The 23,994-nt window shown below is 32.1% G+C and overlaps 1 protein-coding gene across 2 annotated transcripts; it reads right to left on the bottom strand.

The window, feature by feature from the left end:
* Nucleotides 1-1,041: 1,041 nt before the first annotated feature.
* Nucleotides 1,042-23,536, bottom strand: LOC129918089 (uncharacterized). 2 transcript variants are annotated; one of them, XM_055998439.1, is made up of 6 exons: nt 23,447-23,536; nt 9,310-9,561; nt 7,570-7,716; nt 3,976-7,331; nt 3,842-3,911; nt 1,042-3,080 (listed from the first exon to the last, which is right to left on the bottom strand). In XM_055998439.1, exons 2-6 carry the CDS (start codon nt 9,556-9,558, stop codon nt 3,009-3,011), a joined length of 3,894 nt encoding a protein of 1,297 aa, XP_055854414.1. In that variant the 5' UTR covers nt 9,559-9,561; nt 23,447-23,536; the 3' UTR covers nt 1,042-3,008. The 2 variants fall into 2 exon arrangements, with proteins under 2 accessions (XP_055854414.1, XP_055854415.1); XM_055998440.1 differs by having other exon boundaries at nt 7,570-7,695.
* Nucleotides 23,537-23,994: the final 458 nt, after the last annotated feature.

Raw genomic sequence — 23,994 nt, 5'->3', positions numbered from 1 at the left:
TTTTTCTTGGCATCTTTCTTAGTTAATCGAACCTAGAAGATATGACAAAATAAGTTATGTGACATTTTTTCCATTAAAATATTTTTGTCATATAGTAGTTCCCATTTTAAAAGTGGCAAACCTTTGACTATTTTAGACTAAGGGCCAATTTTTCAACAGTCAGATAAACCTCAGTTAGAGCTTATTCCTAGGAATAAAAGTTTTTTTATATCGACATTTGTTCTTCTGATAGTCTAACTGACGATTGAAAAATCAGGGCTAAGTAAAATTCTGAAATAGTTTTTAAAAAAATGTCATAATTTGCAAATAAAAAAAAAGATTTTAGGAGGTGTATGATAATTTTTTTATTGAACAACAAGATAGTATAATAAATAATTCATTTTTTTTATTTATAGTTGTTTTTTTTTGTTTTTGTTTTTGTTTTTTTTTTTATTCATATTAATCGTATATGTGTTTTTTTCGGATTTGATACAAATTAAATGATCTTAGAAATAATTTTTCTAAATACAAGCAAATTTATACTGCATTTCATCTAATTAATAGAATAGTTGTAGTTTTCAAGCTATTTCGCAACAAAACAAATATCATTCAAAGATGTTATTCTCGTCGAACCGTGCATTATTTTCTTCCCATTTATAATGTTCTCGAAGTTAAAAAAAAAGGAATCATCAGATAAAAACTGGAAAATATTTCAACTTTTTTTAAATAACTCGAATAAAGTTTTTTTTTGTCGCAAAAAAGGGCACTGCGGACACTTACGTAATTTTAATTTAATTTAATTTCTTGACATTTTGTTTTTTTTTTTTTAACAAATTCTTGTAAACCTCAAAATATTGACATAAAATCGAAACAAAGCATAGCTTAAGCACATTTTTAGAAAGCATTGACATCTCAAGATATTGATTCAGTTAAATTTTTTTTTTCACAGACTTTACATATAAGTAATGATAATCCCATTTTTATTGCGCCTGGTGATTGCGAAAAGAATTCAATTCGAACAAATAACTTAATTACATCTTCACTTTCAATATTTGTTGTCGATTTTTAGAGCATTGGAAATCGTAACTCCTTACATTACATGGCACACAGCAGTAACCACGTGAAGAAGTACGAATCCTGGGATGTCAAGCCAGAATAAAGAAGACAAACCAGGTCGTGGTTGCAATGCAAATGCACGGCAGCATACACTCTGGGGTAGTTCTAAGATCAACGAACGATGTGAGTCTTTTTCTAATTTAATTGTTGAAAATAAGTTAACTTTCTGCAACAGAGGTAGTTCCACAATATTCATTTTCCAGAGTTCATGAACATAAGATGCGGATCTTGAGTCAAAGGTAAAAACATATGAAAGGTCCATAATCACTGCTTTTAAAGCCTCTACCCCGGTTAGACATTAAGGAAAAACCTTTCCTCTTTAGTGGTACGAAGACTCGTCAAATCTGAAGAAAATGGCTAAAAGAATCTTTAACATCTGACACAAAGACAAATTCTATTAAAAATATAAAGATTTGTTAAGAGTCTAAAAGCACAATGTAGGTACTTTGGTGTTATTCTCGACAATAGATTGGTAAAAATTGTATGGTTAGTTTTCCGCCGAGGAAAGACTGAACAATGGGCATATTGATGTGAGACTTCGTCTGAAACAAAACTGATGGTCCAAAGATGGAATATGGTGTTGTTGGCGGTGTTGTCGCACTGATAACAAAAATTTATGCTTACATTTAAAAATATGTACTTCCAAAATCTGGATATGGGATCAAGAAATGGGTTTTTGTCATTGACAAAATTTTAGCTCTGTTAAAAAATGTGAAGAAAAAAGGAGAAAGAACCGTCAGCTAATGTTTGCTGTGTAAATTGCAACAATTTTAACTCTTGTTGTGGGTCCAGTTTTGACAAAATGAAATAACTGGTAAAAACTCAACAGGTTCCAGCAGTGTGCCAACTGATTTGGCTTTCACAGTTCTTGTGAGGAATCACAACTGACTATAGTATTCTGAGCGTGAGGATTTTTGTGATCCATGATCTTTCCTCGAAGGGATCACAATGTTGATAATTTTTGTGGCTAGAAAGTTCTGACGGTGGCCGTGGATTAGAATCGGACTGTTATTCTTTAATTAATTGCGATTCGAAACTCTATTATTGCTTTACATGGTGCATGACGTCTCAAAAATTGGATAGTAGGGTGTTCTTTTGAGCCTTTAAAAGTACTGTTAAGTACTTCTAACTGCTCCAAAGACGCACTCACTTTATGCAATTTATCGCTGATTCACGACCTATCATTTAAAAGGTATGTTCGATGTCCGCACTGAAACGCACAAGGATTTTTTGTCGTATTTGAGTTGGGTGACAGTTGTAGCTGGCAATTGAAAGCATTAATTTTTTGTGAGGTTATGAGATTTATATTAGTATAAATAGGTGAATAGTGAATACTTAATGTTGTATATAAGTGCTTGCAAATGTGTTTTCGAATGCATACAAATATGTTTTACAAAATAAAATGATTATACTTATGAGATGAAATTGAGCACATTTTATCATATTTTACAGCATTGAAAAACGTACTTGTACTTGTTCAGTGGACACAATCTGGTGGTCATCGAACAAACCTTAGCAAACGCGAGAATGTTTTTGTAATTGCTCTGTTGAAGTCAATCGAAGACCTTGAACTTTTGTTTAGGGGAGACTTATAGTATGAAGTACTCTTGGAGAACAGATTTCTTTGTGGTCACCTCGTACTCGGAAGAGACAGTACCCATATGAAAAACATTTTTTTTTAATTGTTGATAGGACTGGGATTGAATCCACCACTTTGTGCGTTACAGCCCCTCACAATTACAACAATGCTTTTATGGGCACTGCAATTTATGTTATTTTTTTTTTTAAACTGCTCTCAGTTTTTTTCTTACCATCGTTTTCTACCATGCTTACAATTATTATAAATTGAACAATTTTTTTTATAATGCCTTACAAACTAAAATTCACTTTATAACCATTATTTACTATAAATCTTAAGAATATCGGTTGTCAGGGAACTTCGTGTTTCTAGAGTTGTGCAAGCCACGCAAAGGGAATTCTTCAGTCTAAAATAATAATTCGTATATAGTAAACAAACAGAACTGAGATTTGAGTTTTAAGGCCCAACTATAATTGGCAGGAGTCTACATGAGCTAATGTCGGCATTTGCGAGTAAGCGAATACACATTATTGCATAACATGAACATTTAAAGCACTAGATTAGATTTTATAAATTATTTATTTATTTTTTGTTTTCAAATTAATCTAAGGTTTACATAAGCAATGGCGTTGCCGTCTGCCTGATTGACGAAAGTTTAACATTAAATTAAATAACAATTAAAACGAAGGTAAAATAAAGTTTACAATAATTCAAAGCCATGAAATCACATTTTTTTAATTTAATTTTTTTTTTTTAAAGCACTATCACTAGCCCTGTTCCATTGGAGGTGGTAGTCTACTAATAGTAGATGTTTTGGTTAATCTAGTACTATCATCTACTCATGCTCTTCTTCTCGAGTAGATACGATTTGTATTGAATTCGTTGAAAGTGCGTTCCATTGAAAATTGCAAGTAAACTACTAGTAGTACTTTGCCATCTCCCAAAGGAACAGCCAATTTGTTCGCCATGCTCTTTAAAAGTGTTGTTCAACATTATAAGTATATCTGGCAGAAAGTTGTCTGTCTACGTGTTCATTATGGTCTTTCTTCATAGTTTCACAAACATAACAAAGCAGTTCGTTCAATTTTGATATTAGCTCACGTATGCTCATGCCTATTAAAGTTAGCCCTCAAAAGTTCAAACTTTTGCCTAAAGTTTGATACTTACTTGCATCTGATTTGTTCTAGCACCTTCTGTTTCATCATCTGTGTAACAACTGTATTCTCTTGATGAATCACTTAAAGAGAAAAATATTCGAAACTTAAACAAAATAACTTTCCCTAAATTGTGTCAAAACTCACCTAGGATCAATACTTTCTAGCGTTTCAGGCTCCAAAAGTGGCTGCATATCTTCCCTAGTCGGATTCAACAAGTCTACCGAAGCAATTGATTTATGTGTCAGTACGGACTCCCTCTCCACATCATGACATTCACACTGGCACTCTTCAGGTTTAACATAATTATAGTGTTCAACCATAGTCTTGTTATCAGCTAAAGTGTCCTTTGGCAGTGTTGTAATTTTTTTCGGAGTCTTACGCTTTTCAGGAATATTCTGGAAGTCTACCCATTGATCAGATAGTTTTCTAATATTGCCCTGAATCACTTGAGCTTGACTTGTTGGGGTTTCAGGTGTAGGTTGACATTCTTCCGCTGCCGGAAGTTTAGGAATACTAGCTAATTTATTATTTTCAGTAACGGTTGTTGTTGTTGGGCCGCGAATAGCTTCTTCAGCAAATTCAAACCAACTTTTTCCACTCGATGTTGAAGTTCGTCGAGGAGATTTTGATTTTTGTGCTTTATCCTTGGCGGAATCCTTTTTCGGAAGACTTATTCGTAGCTTTTCACCTCTGATAGGTTGCCGGTGATCTAGGTCACCACCAGCTTCTGGTGCAGCAGCTACAATTCCACAATACTCTTCAAGATGTGAAGGATTGAGAGGTGTTGTGGAACGTGGCCGATCTAATGGACATGTTTTCAATTCCATATGCAAACGCTCTTTCATTGGAATTAGAGCAACACCATGAGCTCGCTCCTCAGGCAGTGTTGTTGGAATATAAGGAAGCTCATCGTCAAATGATTCTTGTGAAACCAAACCCGTGCTCTCGTGATCTTCAATAGCACTAGCTATGTGTCGTGATAAATTACGTTTCAATTGATGAGGATCTGATTCGGAGTCACGTTCGCTTTCCGATGACTCTGGCTCATCAGTTGAAACAAATGATTGTCGTTCTGTTGGGATATGAATAGGTTCACTGAATGTTTCAAACTTGGACAAATCAGTTTGCGCAGCGTTAGTGTCAGTTTCCGATTCAGAAATTTGCTTTTTCAATAGTTTTGGTTGAGGATGTCTTGATATATCAATCACACCCTGATCTTGAACTGTCATTTTAACATCTTCTTCCTTAGTTTGTGGTATTGCTACTGGGCTTGTTGATTTTCGAGCTGCAACATTCTCATGGAGCTTTCGACGTACGTCAAAGTTTTCCAGATAGCGAGAATGTCTGTGAGTAGCAACAACATCATCATCTTCCGACGCGGAACGAGATGACTTGCGTCTAAGTTCCTCATTCATAGACTCTTTTTTTCGCATTAGAATTCCAGCAGCAGGAATAGGAGCTTGCTTCTCATCTTCAGATGTTGACTGAGACTTTGAAACTGAAGGCTTTTTCAAAATTTCGGATCTGTTGATAGGAGTAGTGGTTTTATTAGCCACAACAGTACTGTCATCTGGTCTTCGCAATATAGTATCTTTGCGTTGAAGAACCTCCTGGACTGAGTTCTCAGGGATTGAGGCTTGTTCTGACAGCTGACTTGAAAGACTTTCTGTCTTTGAGAGGCTAAATTGAGTGCTAAACATTTGCTCTTGGCTACCAGAGCCTAGTCTTGTTGCGAACAGAATTCTTCGTTTTTCCCTTCCCATAGATTCTTCCACTTGTTGTTGTGCTTGAACCGGAATAGACTCTGTCTCCGAAGGCACACGATGTACTTCTGCTGCAATGCCATTTTCGTCAATGGTGTGCTCGGAAACGTTTTCCAAATTCGTTCGAGGGCCACTCAATTTGGAAATACAATTATTAGGTAATGAATTGTCTGATAAAATGGTGTCTTGACTGTCTTGAGAACTATGCTGATGGACCTCGAGACTCCAAGTTTGTTCTTTTTCATCGACGTCTTGAGGAAGAGTGTGAATTGCATCAAGGTTTTCTATACATTGAATTTTCGTCACTTTATTTTGATGTGGAACTGGTGGTGCTGATGGGGCAGCCAAAACGGTGTTTTCATGTTTCAGTTCATCGGGTTTGATTGTAGCAGGTGTTGGTTTTGAAGAAACATCGTTTGGTTTAGTCTTGGCTGTTGAGCTTATTGAGTGCGATGATGCTAAGGATTCTTTGAGTGTTGGTGCTGATTGTGGTCGGGTATCAGCTGATTCCTGTAATAACTTGTTGACATTTTTTTCTTCAGGAGGAGTATGAAGGGGAATGTGTATTCCCTTCCCATCGGCTGGCTTATCGTAGTATCTTAATCTACTCGAAGGCCTTGAACCAGCGCTTTGGAACGTTTCCATTGCACTATCTTTGCTAGCTGTTGGAGTATGGCGTTCAAAATCAAAGTCAATAGGTGATGAACTCTTTGATTTGCCTTCGCCACGTTTAGGCTTAAATATTGCCAAAACTGATTTTTGTTTATTTGGTGTAGGATTCTGTGATTGTGGTGTAGAACGATCTCTACTTTTGCTTCGAGATCTGACACGATCTTTTGGTGAGTCTGGTGAATCTTTGAGTTTGAATAGCGAACAAAATGAGCTTTTGCGAGAAACGGATACGTTAGCTGGCGATGGTGATCGACTTCCCATGGCTTCTTTGGAAAGTGCTGAGTGTCTTGATGGTTTTGGACTTAAGCTGGGTGTTAATCGCTTTTCGTCAATAGCAGCATTCCTACCCAAACTGAGAGAGATTGGCTTTTTATGATGTCCAGTTTTTTCTGCACCTGGAACGGCAACTTCAACAACTCGTTCGTTAGGTGCAACACCTTTATCCTTGTACATGTGGTCAGGTTTTAGATTGATTCGAATGTACTCTGATCCACTGGGTGTCTTGCCCATCACCAATTGTCCTGGACTCTTATTTGCTGTCAAACGATTGGCTGCACGTGAAGAAACCGCTTTTGAGGAGGAGGAGGTTGTTTGTCGACTAGCTCGCTTCACATCGGTTGGTTTTCGTTTTGTATCACCATTGGTAATGCTAGTTGGAGGCTTCTTTTTCTGAGGAGAAGATTCGATTTTTATTCCTTCAGCGAAAACGGCTTGTGTTGGATCATGTTTTCTTGAGAGTAGGACTTGCTCAAGAATTTCAGCTGTTGGAGCTTCAACAACACTCACACTGCTTCCATCTACTAGATTTTCTAAAGGTTTAGGACCACAAAACGATGTCTCGAGAAGCATTCGATGTGGCGATGGTGATCGTGATACACCGGATATTGCAGACAATCGACTTACTGCCGATCCTTGGCTACCAACACTTGACACTCGGCTTGTGCGACCAGATATGCAGAGGAGGGCTGCAACTTCAGAGCTGGCCGAGTCTTTTCGTTGATGATGTTGTAGATAATTTTGGTGCTCATCAAATTTGAAAATAATAGGCGAGGATCGACGTGCTTGCTGGGGATGAGAAAAAAAACCATAAATAAGAGTTAGTGACGGTTTAAGGTTTTGTGATGCATGCTTAGTGATATTGAAAAAAATGCGAAGCTTAAAGGTTCTGGGGAATCAATTGGCCAACTGTCAAAGTGCTAGTAAAATGTTTTATATCTTTTTGTAACTTCTGTCCGCTGAACCTAATCAATTTTCTTTTAAAATCTAAAGAAATAAGTTAAAGTCAAATCACCTTTTCACTTACCTGAATTTGTTGTTGCAATTTTTCTTGTTCTTCTTTTTTAGCCTCTGGATCCATAAAGAATAACTCTTCGGTTGAGCTACGCAATTCCAAAGCACCTTCTTCATGAAATCCTACTCCAATAGTGTCCTGCAGTGTGCCAGTGCCAACCTTTATGTGTATTAGTTTCTATCATTTTACAAGAATTACAACACTAAGAATAAAATAAAATAAAAGAATCTTCAATTTGAAGACTGAGAAAACCCTTAATCCCATTTAATAGGCTTGTTGTACCTGAATTCTCATACTACAGCACTACCCCTGTGTGGCAACCCTGCCAATTCATAAACTAAGTGCTAAGTACTAAGACCCACTCACCGGGTTTTCTTTTTGACGAACTCGGCTTTAAGCTCTGCGAAGCCAAATTCCTATGACATCGGTCGTTGTTGTAACAGACCTTTACGCGGAAGGTTGTACTAGGGAAGAGCAAATATTCAGCATTCCTGGCACCAAATACACCATTATAAGTTATAACCAGGGTAGGTTCAGACCAACAGGCTCTCATAACGATAGCGTTCAGTGATCATAGCACTTGTCTTCCTTGGTCAGAACCATACTTAACCATTTTACAAACAAGAATGTTATCAAAACTGTACTAATCAGCTTTAATTAGGGTTTTGTTAGCTGGTGCTCTAGAAGCTGACGGATGAAAAATAGTTTTCGCAGCAAATAGGGTTAGCGGGCACAAAACAGAGAAGCAAGAAAAAATAATTCTATTGTTTCAGACAGTCTGCACTATAAAAAGAGTCTTTCATATTTCACTATACAGCCTGTTAACAGAGAAAATCTAGAAAAACCTCGGTTTCGAATATAATAATAATAAGTCTCTAAGCGGATTTTGTTGTGCGACGAAAGTTACAAAATTGGACAGACAAACACCAAATAACAAACAAATTTGACAGTTTTCATGAATCTGTTTTAATAAAAAAGCAAAACACTCTTTCACTCATCTTTAAGAGTAATTATTGTTTCCTAGCGTGCTAATAGCTAACCACATTAAAATCCACTATAAATAGAAAAAGCACTCTTTTCATGATATGCTTATCTTTTTTATTCTTGATGCCAATGACCATGAAAATATTTTTACCAATTTTCTTATATCTAACATTATTTTAACAGTTTGTTTACACAACGTTTTTTCTCCATTAAAAAAAAAACCTTTCACCCAAAATGTTTCTATTCCCTCTTTTTTTCCCTGCCGAATTTTATCTCTGTACCATCATAGGAAGTGGAAAGTTTTCTGGAAATGTGTACCTGTTGCACTGAAAATAGTAACTACATTAAAAGGACTTTTATAGTCACTTTGAGTAGTTGTATAATTTTGGTCTTATTTTTTTTAGACTTAGCATACAAATAAACTCGTTTTGAGATTAAAATAGTTAGTTTAAAAGATATAGCTAGTGGTAGTAGTCAAACCCCCAAAGGGATCTGTTGGGACTTTGGGTATGTGAGTAAGAGTATTGCTGTCAACAACTCACATCAATAAAATTTAACTCTAAATTCCCTGGCCTATATTATATAAGTTAAGTATGGTAGTGAATATTTATAATTCCTATAGAGAAATTTTAAATAATTAATGTATTTTTTGCGACCAGATATACATTTAAATTTAAAACATGCTCTATTATCTTGTGCGTTATTATGTATTTAAAGTGCATTCCTATAAACTATAGCCTATGTATATAAATAAACATTAAACATCACCTGTTCAAACACATTATCTGGGCTACTATCACGACTGTCTTCGTGGTGCGAAGAACTTGATGCTCGACTAAGCTCGATTCTTGGTGTTGATGGCGTAGTTAAGGTTGCACTCTTCAATGATTCCGATACTCCACTTATTGTAATGTTTGTTCTAATAGGTGCTGGTTTTTTTGATGTTGTAGATTTATCCGGCTTTTCTGTGCTGTCCATTCTAAGGCGATCCTTACAACCACTTTCAATTGAATCCATTTTCTTTAAAATAAAAAAAAAAAATGTTTTTGTTAACTAAGCTATACTAAAAATGAGAACTCATATTAAAAGAATTAAATTTGGAAAATATAATTTTAAGACTTTCTAATAGATGATGAAGCCAAGTATGTCTATAAAGTATTCCTGAAAACCTTGTAAATCAAATTTGATTGTATGGTTCTTTATTGAAATATAATTAATATCCGAGTATGTTGTGACTTGTGATTTAAGACCTAAGGTTAGTAAGATTTTACACGGTAAACAGCTACAAACAAACGATTAATTAAAATAAATAAAAGCAATCGTTTTCTCTTGTGTTTACAAATCCGAGTACTAGTTACTAATAAAAAGTGGTTTATATTTAGTTCAAGTTCTGATCCAATCTTTTAAAAATTGAAAATGTGTTATAGTTCGGGACAAAATAATAAAACTTACAAATATCAAAGATTTTATATCATTTTATTTTATGTTAAAAGAGATACTGTTGATACAGTAGATACTGGCGCCCAACGGAACACAGTCCCACCTTAATATGCAGATTTTTCTAGACACGAGCATTGTATATATATTTCTATAGTACTATCATGAAGTCGAATTTAGTGTTAGTTCATGTCGCCACTTTTTTGAGGTGGAGCTCAGTGTGTTTTTTTCATACAAATTCTGCTTTTTCAAGTCACCACTAGAGTTCCTAAGATCGTTTCACTTCATGATAGTACTATGGAAATATATATACAATTGGGAAGTTCGAACATTTGTCCTTGTCTTCTCTTTCCTTTTACAGTTACCATTTTGACGTTTTAAACTCGGCGAAAATTAAAACAAACCAGCAAAAACAAACCAGCAAAAACAAACCAACTAAACAAAAAAACAAAAAATATAGCATAGAAATGTATTTTAAATTTAGTATTTATTTCGATTTTTATAGACACTAGATTAAGTTTTAGTAGAAAGTAGTTATCATAAAACACTTTAAATCGATTTGTATGAGTTTTTTTTACAGACAAAAAATGCTTTGAAATTGCGCGCGTCCTTGAAAATTTGGTTTGTTTATGTTTTCACCCGGTTTACGAAACAGTTTTTTTTTTTTTTTTTTTTTTGTTCGTTTGGTACTGACGGCTGAGCGAAATTCCGAATGGACACGAGCTTGCTTTACTACAAATCTTGTTGGTGTTGAAGTGGTACATCAGTGGTGCGTTCTTTTATTCGAAGTTGTTAACTATTGTTAACAATAGTTAACTTTCATCTTTCCTTAATGAGAAAAAAGTTACAAAATGTAACATCGTGAAGTCACAACATCGTTCCTAAATCCAATGTTAAAGTGTCAAATAGTTACATTTTGTTACTTTTTCCAACTCAGCTTCTGGACGTGAGTTTCAATGTTAATCTGTCAAACACAACTAAATGGGGAAGAGAGGGGAAGATGTGAGAAGAGAATGTTTTCTTTTTTGAAATTATTGAATGCATATTTTTGCTTCAATTTGCTTAGAATTCAATTTAAAAGAATTATTTCAGTACCAAATTAATTCTTTCTTGTTTATTCATTCATAAAAATGATCTCAAAAAATTTTGTTTTGACAGATCAACAAAATGTAACATTAGTCGTTCCTAAATCAAAGTTGAAATTTTCTAACAAAATCTAACAAAAACAAATACAACGATTTTTTTTTGACACAACAACCAAAGTTAACTTTATTTAATAAAAGAACGGGCCACAGTCATTCACAACCAACTGTCAGCACGCATTAAATCACATCAAGTTAAATTGAACGCCCATCGGATATGTTTTATTGAACCAATGAACAAATATCTTCAACTAATGAAGAATACTGTTGCATACTTTTAGGCGCACGTAATAATTTAAAATTTAAATTTTGTGAGGACATAAAACTATAAAAATATGTGACGAGTTAAACAAGTTGCAAGTTCCATGAACCACGTATTCTACAATAAATCACATGTGAAGCTTTGGTAATGCATATTGACAAGGGTGACACTTTAACAGGGGCGTATACAAGTTTGCTTCTTGGGGGGGGTCATGCCAATTTTTTTTTTTTTTTCAAAAGTTTTGATAGCAGCCATAAACCTGAAAATGGGCTTTTTGAATTATTAAGGCCCATTTGCTGAAACGAGTCTTAAATATTTATGTGAAACATAAACCCTAAAGTTATACATAGCGGTTTGCACGAACTTCAAATTGTGTCATAAATTCCTCTAAGTTTAACATAACTTAGGGGGAAGAAATAGTAGAACTTAAGGATTTTATGATCTAGGGTCAATGTGGGTAAATGTAAACAGGGGTAAATGAAAACATGGCTCATAACAAGCTTCAGTTAAATCTATTTGATGCATACATAAGTACAAATCGCGGACGCATGTATCTTTTAACTTATACGTCAAGCTCATTGCTGTCAAGAGAGAATTCATTCGACGAGCGTATTTTCCGTGAAAGATAATTTTTTAAAGTGCCAAACAAGTCGTTAGTCTTTCAGAAAAATTAAATATTTTTGCAGATTCAATAAAGTCAGTATAATTTGCAAATATTTTTTTGTTTTTAATTTTGATGTAGATTCTATGTGATACAAGCAAATTTTAAAATACAGGACATTTATGTCGATTTGCATGTGTTTACATTTACCCCAGAATATTTTTCATAATGGGTAAATGTAAACAACGTATTCTGGGGGTAAATATAAACATACATTTTTGGTGAAATTATTGGTTTTAATAAAAATAACATATTTTAAGTCAATTACTACTGCTAAAGTGCCGCGGAGTCACATTTTAAAGTAGCCAACACCATCATTTTCAGTGGATGATGTTGCAAAATCGGCCTTTGACGTAAAAAAACAAAAAATATTACGTTCAGAGCTGCTCAGGATGCATATTGGGCGCCTATATAAAGAATCAAAGGAAGAAAACAAAAACTTTTATTGGAATTTGAAAAAGTTTTTGTCAAATACCTTCTTGAACGTTTTTCAAGTTGTTATCCATATCGTCCCGTTTCTGCCTGAACCACGTATTTACAAAAAAAATTTTGATCATTCCTTAAAATAAATATACATTTTTCTCAAAATTAAAAATATGAATTGAACAAAGGGAAATTAAGTTATGTTTTAGACATATTAATTGAATTATTTCTACACTTAAACCCTTGCAGCTATTCTATCTGTAAGTTTTAGAGCAATGTTTAACAGAAAAAAAAATCTTTTAAAAAAATGTACTTACGAGGTTCAAGCAGAAACGGGACGATATGATAAAGAGGAAATTCTAAATTTTATACCACCGAATTTGCAAAAAAACACAAACATGGTGGGGTATTTGTAAACATGCCATATTTGACAGTAATGTAAACAATTTGGGAAATATTTGTTTATATTTATAAAGAAGAATTGCCATCATTTCATATTTGCATTTGAAGATACCATTCAAGTTGTTCCGTGAAAACATAAAAAAATCTAAAGTCGAAAGAAAAAAAAGACATGAAATTGTTTACATTTACCCACATTGACCCTACTTAAAGTATTTAATTGACCAAAAAAGAAAGAACGCGGCTTAAAAAATTGATGTATGTGGGAGAAAAGGAAATAAATTATCAATTTAATATAAATTCACTCACATTTATTAGCAGATATTCAGATCGTAAAATTTACAACATACATTTTTGAAACACTGTTCACTTTTTGTTTTTATATATCTCATATTATTTTTTGACAAACAAAAATATTTGCAAAACAAATTCTGTCAAATGAATAATCAAGGGGCACGGTAGTGCCCAGCCAAGTTCTCTAGCAACTTTGGCACTACACCCTTATTTACAGGAAACAACTCAGGCCATTTTCGACCCGCCTCTAACTTCCACACCAAAGATGCTAGAAATTTCAAACTCGCTACATTTATTGAGCTTGTCAAAACCAAACTTTTCACAAAATTTCAGCCTTTTACGATGAGTAGTTTCTGAGATATAGGGCTTCAAAAATCGCAAAAACCGTAACTGACTGACTGACTCACTCACTCACTCACTCACTGACAGATCATCAAAATTATGGAGAACTTCCCGTTAACGTAGAAACTTGAAATTTTACACGGTGATAGGACTTGTGGTGTATACAAAGGGAAAAATCGAAAATTTGAGATTTTCAATTCAGGGGGCGTGGCATCCGCCCATTTCCACTGAATTTTCATTAAATATTATAGAGCACTTCTGATTATCGTAGAATCTTGAAATTTGGTAGAATGGTAGAGATGGTAGTTTACGCAAAGGAAAAAATTTTTAATTTGAGAATTTCAGCCAGGGGGCGTGGTAACCGCCCATTTCCGCTGAATTTTCATTAAATATTATAGAGCACTTCTGACTATCGTAGAATCTTGAAATTTGGTAGAATGGTAGAGATGGTAGTTTACACAAAGGAAAAAATTTAAAATTTGAGAATTTCAGCCAGGGGGCGTGGCAACCGCCCATTTTCACTGAATTTTCATCAAATATAGAGATTTTCAATTCTACAGCCATACCTTGCAAAAAGTAGTGAAATCACAACAAAAACATTACTGTTAAAAAAGGAGCCAAGTTCTCCTATTTTGAAATTATGCTGGCACAAAAAGTACTGAGATGTAAAAGTGTACCAAGTTCTAAAGTTTGGGTTCAAATTCGTATCAATAAAATTTTGATTGTTTACTTGGCAATTTTTGAAATAACTTTAAAAATCGGTAATTAAAAGAAAAATTGTCAAGAGAGCAATCAAAATTTTATTGATACGAATTTGAACCCAAACTTTAGAACTTGGTACACTTTTACATCTCAGTACTTTTTGTGCCAGCATAATTTCAAAATAGGAGAACTTGGCTCCTTTTTTAACAGTAATGTTTTTGTTGTGATTTTTTTTATTAAATTAAACACACTTTTATTGCCACTTTCACTATTTTACACTTTTTTCTGCAATAAAAATTGCCAAAATAATAAATTTGTTGAATTATTCCCGGTTAATTTCTCAAAAACAATTCAAATACACTGACGTTTGAGTCGTTTGACATTTTAATTTGAAGCTCTCAGCGATTTCTCGCATGAAAGTGAATCGTTGCTAGGTTTAACATAAATATTTTTTAGAAACTTAGAATAAACTAAGTAAAACATTAGAGCTATATTCGACCTATCTAAGATTAGAATTTATGACTAGTATGAGCAAATGGGCCTAAACATTAAAATTTGTGCGTCTTGCATTTCGAATAGAAAAGTTCCGAATGTAGTTCTAAAAATAACCAAACAAAAACGGTATGAGATTCGTTTAAGTTTAGCGTTAAGCCTTAAAGCCTAGAACGCTGCTGATGTGAAACGAAATTTTTCGTCGGTCTCCACGAGGACAACGAAATGCTTGCGAAATCTGGACCGAAAAATTGCAAAACATAAATGAAAAAAAAGCAAACACGCATCGCAGAAAGACATGCAATGACAAAATGAACAACAAAAACAAACAAAAAACTCAAAATGTCATTTTTCCACACACAATGAGTGTCCACGGCGAAAAAGAAGTTTAGGCTTTCAATTTCGTTGTGGCGAACAGCGTAGGTACTACAGAACGAAAAGTTGAACGAAATTTTTGGTTTACCATTTCGTTGTTTCATTTTTGTATGGGATTTTTCGTTTCTTATCAGCAGCGTACTAGGCTATAATTTTGACCAATTGAGGCTATCCTCTCCTAAAAATAAAATGTACTGTACGAGTACTTCGATTGAATAATTTGCCTCAAAACAACTGTTCATTGTTCTCCGCTAGCCCAGAAAGTTAAAATAAAAATCGTTTTTACTTAATAACAGTTTTAACTTTTGAATTAAAAGTCTTCCTAACCTCAGGCAAACGAATCGCAAAGTTTTGTAAAAAAAATTGCATTGAAAATATAATTTTTTTTAAATTTTGTTTTAAAATTGTATTTAATATTTAAAATACCTCTATTAAAATAGTAAAGACAAAAAAAATTATTTTGGCGATATTTTGGAATTCGTCCGTTTTCAGGTATTAATCAGCGGTTTACAATTTAAAAAACATTCAGTTGTATTTATTAGATTAAGCCCTGCCTTTTCAATCGTCAGATAGACTATCACAAGAATAAATGTCACTATAAAAAAAAAACTTTTATTCCTAGGAACAAGCTCTAACTTAGGTTTATCTAACTATTCAAAAAATTAGCCCTAAGTGATATTTAATAATAATATTTAAATTGCCTTAGATAAGGTTGCTTACATTGCTTCTATGATGATTAACAAATCGATAGTTTTTTCAAAAAATGCAACAGATCTAGCAAATTTAGTATGTACAATTGTACAAAATACTGTTATATTCTGTAAGCAAACAAAATTCACCAAATTTTATCAGACGAATGTATTGAACTGGAACATTGCAAAAAAACTAAAAAGATTTGAGAAATGATATCCTTCTTTAACATTTTGCCGAGGACGAATTTTATCAACAGAATTGACCTCCACACAGCAAGGCCACAGAAAGCTTCCCTATTTAAAACATATTTTATTCACTTCATCATATAAAAAAATAGAAGATATGGCTGCTTCTTTTATTTGCTGGTAAGCAGTGTCTTACCCTTAAGATATTATTTTTGTGTACCTACTAGATTCAATTTCTTTTAAAAAGCTTTGAATATAATACTTATCCGGATTTTGTTTTCATACAAAACTCTACAGCTCAACTAATATTATCGAACGAATCAAAATAATCCTAATCCAGCATAGCGTTCGCTAAAAATATGACCACATCCCCAAAATATGGTAAAATAGTTTGTTTGAATACCAAAAATTTTTTTTACTTTTAATTTTCGTTCATGTTCTAAAACTTCAACATTTTGAAAATAATCTTACTCAAGAGATTTCAGTATCACATAACAAATTCTTTTTTAAGTTCTGAGTTCTTGGGGGGGGTCATGACCCCGTGACCCCCCCCTTGTATACGCCGTTGCACTTTAAGTACTAAGCAGTAGATAAATGTCCCCAAAGGAACGCAGGAAATATGAAGTTGGAAAAGTATATCTTTCTTTTTAGAAAGAATTGAATCCGAATGAGATACCTATTTACTTTCTTAATTTTGATTATCTCTTATTTTTGAATGTTTTTTTTTTGTGTCAATTTTCTGAGGTGTTTTGCTAGACGGTAACGAAATCCAAATTAAAATTAATTCAAAATTGATTTTGGTTGGCGATATACTTGAGTACAGAGTTGGGGAGTAATCGTTACATTTGTAATTAATTAAAATAAATTTTACTTTTTCCGTGGGCTATAGGTCTTTCTTCGATATACTTTGTTAGTACTAGTCGACGTTTCGGGTATGCTTATACCCTTCTTCAGGACTCTAATAAAGAAACATGACTTAAACATATTAAAAAAGACGTATAATTAATTTACCTATACTTACAATATTAGTGAAATATATTAAATATATTTTAACCTTTTAGGTTTCTAACTTCTTGGAAAGTTGCTTGTTTTTGTTTTTAAATTTTAATATTTCAAAATTTCAACAATTGAAGTCTTGAAAAAGACTTTCGTTTTATCAAAATTTCAAAATAATGAAGTTTAATAAATTTCTATTTGATAAGAAATTCAAATTTTTATAAAAACAAAAACAAATCTTACCTAAAAATTCTAGTCAAAAAAAATAAGATTTAATCTAAAATACTTCTTTGGACAAACTGACTATAAATATTGCTAAGTCCCTCACAATCCGATCTCCTGTTAACAGTATTATCTGTATCTAAAATATGCAACATTTCTAGCAACATTCTCTTACTATAGTGTTTTTCTGTTTGTAAAATGTCTACATTATTGAAATCAGGTCTATGTCCTTCATCTAAACAATGTAAAGCTAACGCTGTTTTTTGGGACTGTCCGCTATTTATATCTGATCTATGACCAGCTATTCGATTCTTAAGTTTCTGCATAGAAGTGCCTACATAGACTGAAGGACAATAGTTTGTTCCATCACCTAAGCATTTTATTTTATATACAATATTCGATTTTTCATTTTTGGAAAATTCACCTTTTAAATTCGAGAACAATGAAGTTCTTAAAGTATTTGCCGATTTAAATGCTAAGCGAACGTTGTCTTTATTCATTATAGGAGCATTCAACATTCTATTGGAAAGATTTGGAATATATAAAACACTTTTGTACGAAAATTGTGTAACATTTGTTCCTAAATTTGTTTGAACCAACGGATTAAAATGTTGGTTCAATAATGTTCTTATTATATTCAAAGGAAATGAATTTGAAAGTAAAGTATCCATGATGATTTTAATGTTCTTATGACGAAAGACAATGTCACTGATATCTAAAACTCTTTTAATAAAATTTTTAGCTGTATTAATAATTACTTGTTTAGGCTGTTTGGAATTATAATTTATAAGACGACCCGAAGATGTTGGTTTTTTATACCAATCGAATATCAATTTATTATTTTTTCTTATAACCATCACATCAAGATATGGAAGTTCTCCATTATTTTCATACTCAACAGTAAATTGAATGTTTGGATGAAACGAATTTAAAGCAGTTAAAGTAGTATTAACATGACTAGATTTCAGGATTATAAAAATGTCATCGACATATTTTGTAATTATTTTTGGCTTATCTAGAATTTTATCAAAAACGTCATCTAATAAAGCTTCCATAACAATATCTGCTAATATTGGAGAAGCTGGACTTCCCATCGGAACTCCTTGTTTCTGCTGATAAAATTGTTTATCGAATTCTAAATAATTGTTGTCAATCACACAAAAACGTAACACTTCCAAAAATTTAATTTTTGGAATTCTTGTGTGATTTTCTATGGTATTCCAACTTTTTTCAACTAATTCTAGTACTAACGGAATTGGAATGTTAGTAAATAAAGAAACTACATCAAATGAAACAAGAATGTCATTTATTTCAACAGTTTCTCCAATTATATTAGAACAAGATGACATTCTTGTTTCATTTGATGTAGTTTCTTTATTTACTAACATTCCAATTCCGTTAGTACTAGAATTAGTTGAAAAAAGTTGGAATACCATAGAAAATCACACAAGAATTCCAAAAATTAAATTTTTGGAAGTGTTACGTTTTTGTGTGATTGACAACAATTATTTAGAATTCGATAAACAATTTTATCAGCAGAAACAAGGAGTTCCGATGGGAAGTCCAGCTTCTCCAATATTAGCAGATATTGTAATGGAAGCTTTATTAGATGACGTTTTTGATAAAATTCTAGATAAGCCAAAAATAATTACAAAATATGTCGATGACATTTTTATAATCCTGAAATCTAGTCATGTTAATACTACTTTAACTGCTTTAAATTCGTTTCATCCAAACATTCAATTTACTGTTGAGTATGAAAATAATGGAGAACTTCCATATCTTGATGTGATGGTTATAAGAAAAAATAATAAATTGATATTCGATTGGTATAAAAAACCAACATCTTCGGGTCGTCTTATAAATTATAATTCCAAACAGCCTAAACAAGTAATTATTAATACAGCTAAAAATTTTATTAAAAGAGTTTTAGATATCAGTGACATTGTCTTTCGTCATAAGAACATTAAAATCATCATGGATACTTTACTTTCAAATTCATTTCCTTTGAATATAATAAGAACATTATTGAACCAACATTTTAATCCGTTGGTTCAAACAAATTTAGGAACAAATGTTACACAATTTTCGTACAAAAGTGTTTTATATATTCCAAATCTTTCCAATAGAATGTTGAATGCTCCTATAATGAATAAAGACAACGTTCGCTTAGCATTTAAATCGGCAAATACTTTAAGAACTTCATTGTTCTCGAATTTAAAAGGTGAATTTTCCAAAAATGAAAAATCGAATATTGTATATAAAATAAAATGCTTAGGTGATGGAACAAACTATTGTCCTTCAGTCTATGTAGGCACTTCTATGCAGAAACTTAAGAATCGAATAGCTGGTCATAGATCAGATATAAATAGGGGACAGTCCCAAAAAACAGCGTTAGCTTTACATTGTTTAGATGAAGGACATAGACCTGATTTCAATAATGTAGACATTTTACAAACAGAAAAACACTATAGTAAGAGAATGTTGCTAGAAATGTTGCATATTTTAGATACAGATAATACTGTTAACAGGAGATCGGATTGTGAGGGACTTAGCAATATTTATAGTCAGTTTGTCCAAAGAAGTATTTTAGATTAAATCTTATTTTTTTTTGACTAGAATTTTTAGGTAAGATTTGTTTTTGTTTTTATAAAAATTTGAATTTCTTATCAAATAGAAATTTATTAAACTTCATTATTTTGAAATTTTGATAAAACGAAAGTCTTTTTCAAGACTTCAATTGTTGAAATTTTGAAATATTAAAATTTAAAAACAAAAACAAGCAACTTTCCAAGAAGTTAGAAACCTAAAAGGTTAAAATATATTTAATATATTTCACTAATATTGTAAGTATAGGTAAATTAATTATACGTCTTTTTTAATATGTTTAAGTCATGTTTCTTTATTAGAGTCCTGAAGAAGGGTATAAGCATACCCGAAACGTCGACTAGTACTAACAAAGTATATCGAAGAAAGACCTATAGCCCACGGAAAAAGTAAAATTTATTTTACTAAAAAAAGGTCACAAAAGGAGGAATTAATTTGTAATTAATTACTAATTAATAACTCCACTAGTAATTGCATTGTAATCGAATTACTTTCCCATTACAAAGGAAATGTAATTCGAAATGCAATTACAATTAAATTACCGTGTAATTTTATTGTAATTTAAAAGATGAAATTACAAAAGTAATTACATTGTAGTTAAAATTGTAATTTAAAAGTAATTATATTGTAAAAACAAAAAAAAAAACAAAAATCTAAACCTTCAACATTTCAAAGAAAAACTATGCCAAATGCCACACCACACAAGCCAGATGCAACATGTGGCAGGTAAAATTTTTGAGGAGTGTAAAAGGTATATGTATACACGCCTATCTGAGACGAGTTGCGATGAGTCGCGCTATGCATTGATTTGGGCTATACCTACGGTGACCATATTTTTGAAAGCCAAACCCGGGACGGATAAAAAATTCGTTGGATCGTTTTGAAAATATTGATTTTTCAAAAAAAAATTAAAATATATTTAAATGACTTTTCATAGTTTTTCCTTTTTTTGATATTAAGATTTCCTAAACGATTTTATGGGAGCGTTTTTGTTGAAATCATTTAAGTCGCTTACGAAATCAGAAATCAAGAAAATGGTTTTTTAATAATGTCTGTTAATAACTTCTAAAAAAATATTTTTTAGTCAAAATCGGGAGATCTGTTTTTTAACATTTTTATATAAAAAATGGTTTTGAAATTGTACCTTAAGAAAACTTTTAACATGTCCTTAAAAGTTTTGAAACTTATATGGGTTCTTTACTCTTCCATTATGTTGTTCTTTATTCGAAAACATTTTTTCTGGTGTACTAACCTGACAAACAGAAGCTGGAACTAAATAATTGACGAACATTTAAAAAAAAAACTAAAACCTAAAACTAGAGGCAGAACGAAAATTTTCATAAAAAACCAGCACAACGAAATCGTAAACTAAAATTTTGCTTTTCGTTGAGTACGCAGCTTTAGGCAACGAAATTCTTACCTGTGCTAGAATATATGGAGAGTTTTTAATCGTTTTTTTTTACTTTGGAGACTTAGAAAATTTTTCGTTTTGCTTCAGCAGCGTACTAGAAAAAATTTAATTTCCAACCACTGTTTTCTTGTTTTCCGTACAAAGTTTTTAAAATATTGAATACAAAAATCAGAGAATGTGCAAATACGGGACAATCACGGGACAAATTACAAAATACGGGACACTTATACGTCCCGGGTTTCTTAAATAAAAACCCGGGACAAGCTGTAGAAATACGGGACAGTCCCGGGTAAACCGGGACGGATGGTCACCGTAGCTATACCATTCCAATAATAAATTATATGGTAGAACAGAAAGTTTGCAAAGCAAAGAAAGTGGCATGAAGCATGTGGCAAGTGGCATGTAGGAAGTGGCATGTAGCAAGTGGCATGTAGCAAGTTGCATGTGGCAAAATAAGTGGATGAAATAAGTTATCGGACACAAACTTTGAAAAGTTTGTTTTGCTTAAAGCAAAAATAAACTACCAGTAATTTTATTCTAACTCTTCGTGTAGTATGATAATAGCTGTGCTTTATTATTCTCGTGATCCAGATCAAATCATATTGTATTAATTTGCCTTACAAAAAAACCAGGATCTTGCTTTGTTATTGTAAAGCTAACAAATAAAATGATATGATCTGGATCACGGGAATAATAAAGTTAATTTATTGAATGATTTTGTTTCGTTTGAATAAAATAAAATGTTTAATTTAATTCAGTAATTAATTACAAAGTTTAAATTACAATGTAATTACTTTCAAATTAACAACATATTTAATTACAATGCAATTACTTTTTTAATTTCATAATGTAATTACAATAAAATTACACGGTTATTTAATTGTAATTGCATTTCGAATTACATTTCCCTTGTAATGCGAAAGTAATTCGATTACAATGCAATTACCCTGTAATTACATGTAATGTAATTAACGATTCGATTACCCAACTCTGCTTAAGTACCCACAACCAAATTTTTCATACAAATACTTATCCTGAATAATGACCCGAAACGCTATACACTATTTCTAACCATTAAACTCGTACACATAAAATTTCAAAACTAGAATGATTCACAGGAAAAAGCGGTTGCTTGTTAACTGTGATACAATGGACCAAAAACTTTTAATGAGATTATGTTTCACTAAAAATACACATGAGCTCTTCTCATGAAAATTGAAAACTATCGAACACATCACTTCAACGAGAGCTTTGCATTTATGTATGTTAGTTAGTTATTTTTTTTTTATTTGCTTTGATTAATTTTTAATTAATTTTTCTTTCTCTTTGATTTTTATATTTCATGAATTATAAATAACATTTAAGCTTTTTATCACGTGTTTTTTCTTTAACGTGTTTTTTAATTAACTTTGACAGACTTGGATCAATTTTTGCACAGCACTAAAACTATAAATTTCGAATCAAAAAAGCTTTCAACACTCTTTAAGTCGAGATAAAAGGCACTTGGCATTTCATCACGTTGGATATCATTTGGAATCCATATAGTTGACAAGTGAGGAACTTTGTCCAGGTTTTTTTTTTTACTTTTTAGGTTATTTTTTCATAGATTTAGAAACAAAAAATAGCGCTTTTCTTTTCAATTTATCAATAAACAAGAAAAACTAACGCGAAATAAACAAACTTCACAATTCCATATGATTTTTTACTACCAAAGGTACTACAGAAAAGTGTTTCGCTGAAGTGGTACAATTCAAAGAAACAGAAAGTCATATCATTCAGAGAAAAGAGGGTGCAGCTTGCAGGAAGCTTAAGGAGTCACACAACCTTGAGGTCGAAAGGATTCATTTTGACACAAATAATTCATAAAAAGAAAAAAAAAAAATGAGGAAATAAAAAACCTTTGAAAGCTACAAAATTCCAACTTCTTCACCAAAATTGTTAAATGAAAACCTTTTGGAAAAACCACTTTGATTTAAAGTTAATGTTGAATGTCCAGAATGCAATTATTTCTGAAGAAGAATTTCTCAAAATTGACCAATTAGCTTTTTCTAGGTTGGATACCAGTAGATACAGAAAAAAAAACACAACCGATTGACAAGTAAAAAAAAAATGGGCCACCTAGTTTTTCACTTCCTATTCTTTGTTGGATTTTTATTCGAAGCCTGATTTTTTCTTTTGTGAAAATCATAAACTAATTTAATTAATCAGGGTTTTTTTTTGCATTTTAAAGAAGTTAACTTAATAAAAAGCTTCATTACTCACAAATAAAACAATTTATACTCGAACGTATTCGGAATAAGTTGCTTTACCTAACTGCACAAAACAAGAGAATTGAAAAGACGAAGAAAACTGCCAGAAATGTAGAAAAACGAAGTTCGAAAACCATTTTAATTAGTCAGTCGCAGTAGATAACATGTCTAACTGACAATAAAAGCTTTATGTAAAAGAGGGTGACGTTACTTTATGTTTTGTTTGTCACTTTAAAAGCTTTGTAGAAGAAATGGAAAGCTTTGTCCCAAAAATAAGCTTTTGTGTGACTCAAGCTTTTGAAGCTTTTGCAACTATTGTGACAATATTGAATCACATAATTTTAGGCTCACACAAACTATTTTGTATGTTTTGATTTATATTAAAATTTAAACCCAAAAACAGTTTTAAAATTAATCTTATATATAAAAATGAGTTCGTTAAGTGTGTGTGGCCGATAAACTCGAGTTTGACTGGTCCGATTTTGGTAATTTTTTTTTTTGTTTGAAAGGTTTTAATATGTAGATGGTTTGTATCAAAAAAAATAATACCTTTTCTTCCAT

Source organism: Episyrphus balteatus, chromosome 4 (genome assembly GCF_945859705.1).
Source record: "Episyrphus balteatus chromosome 4, idEpiBalt1.1, whole genome shotgun sequence".
Lineage (NCBI taxonomy): Eukaryota > Metazoa > Arthropoda > Insecta > Diptera > Syrphidae > Episyrphus > Episyrphus balteatus.
The sequence above is the reverse complement of the archived record's forward strand: the minus strand, read 5'-3'. Positions and strand labels throughout refer to the sequence as shown.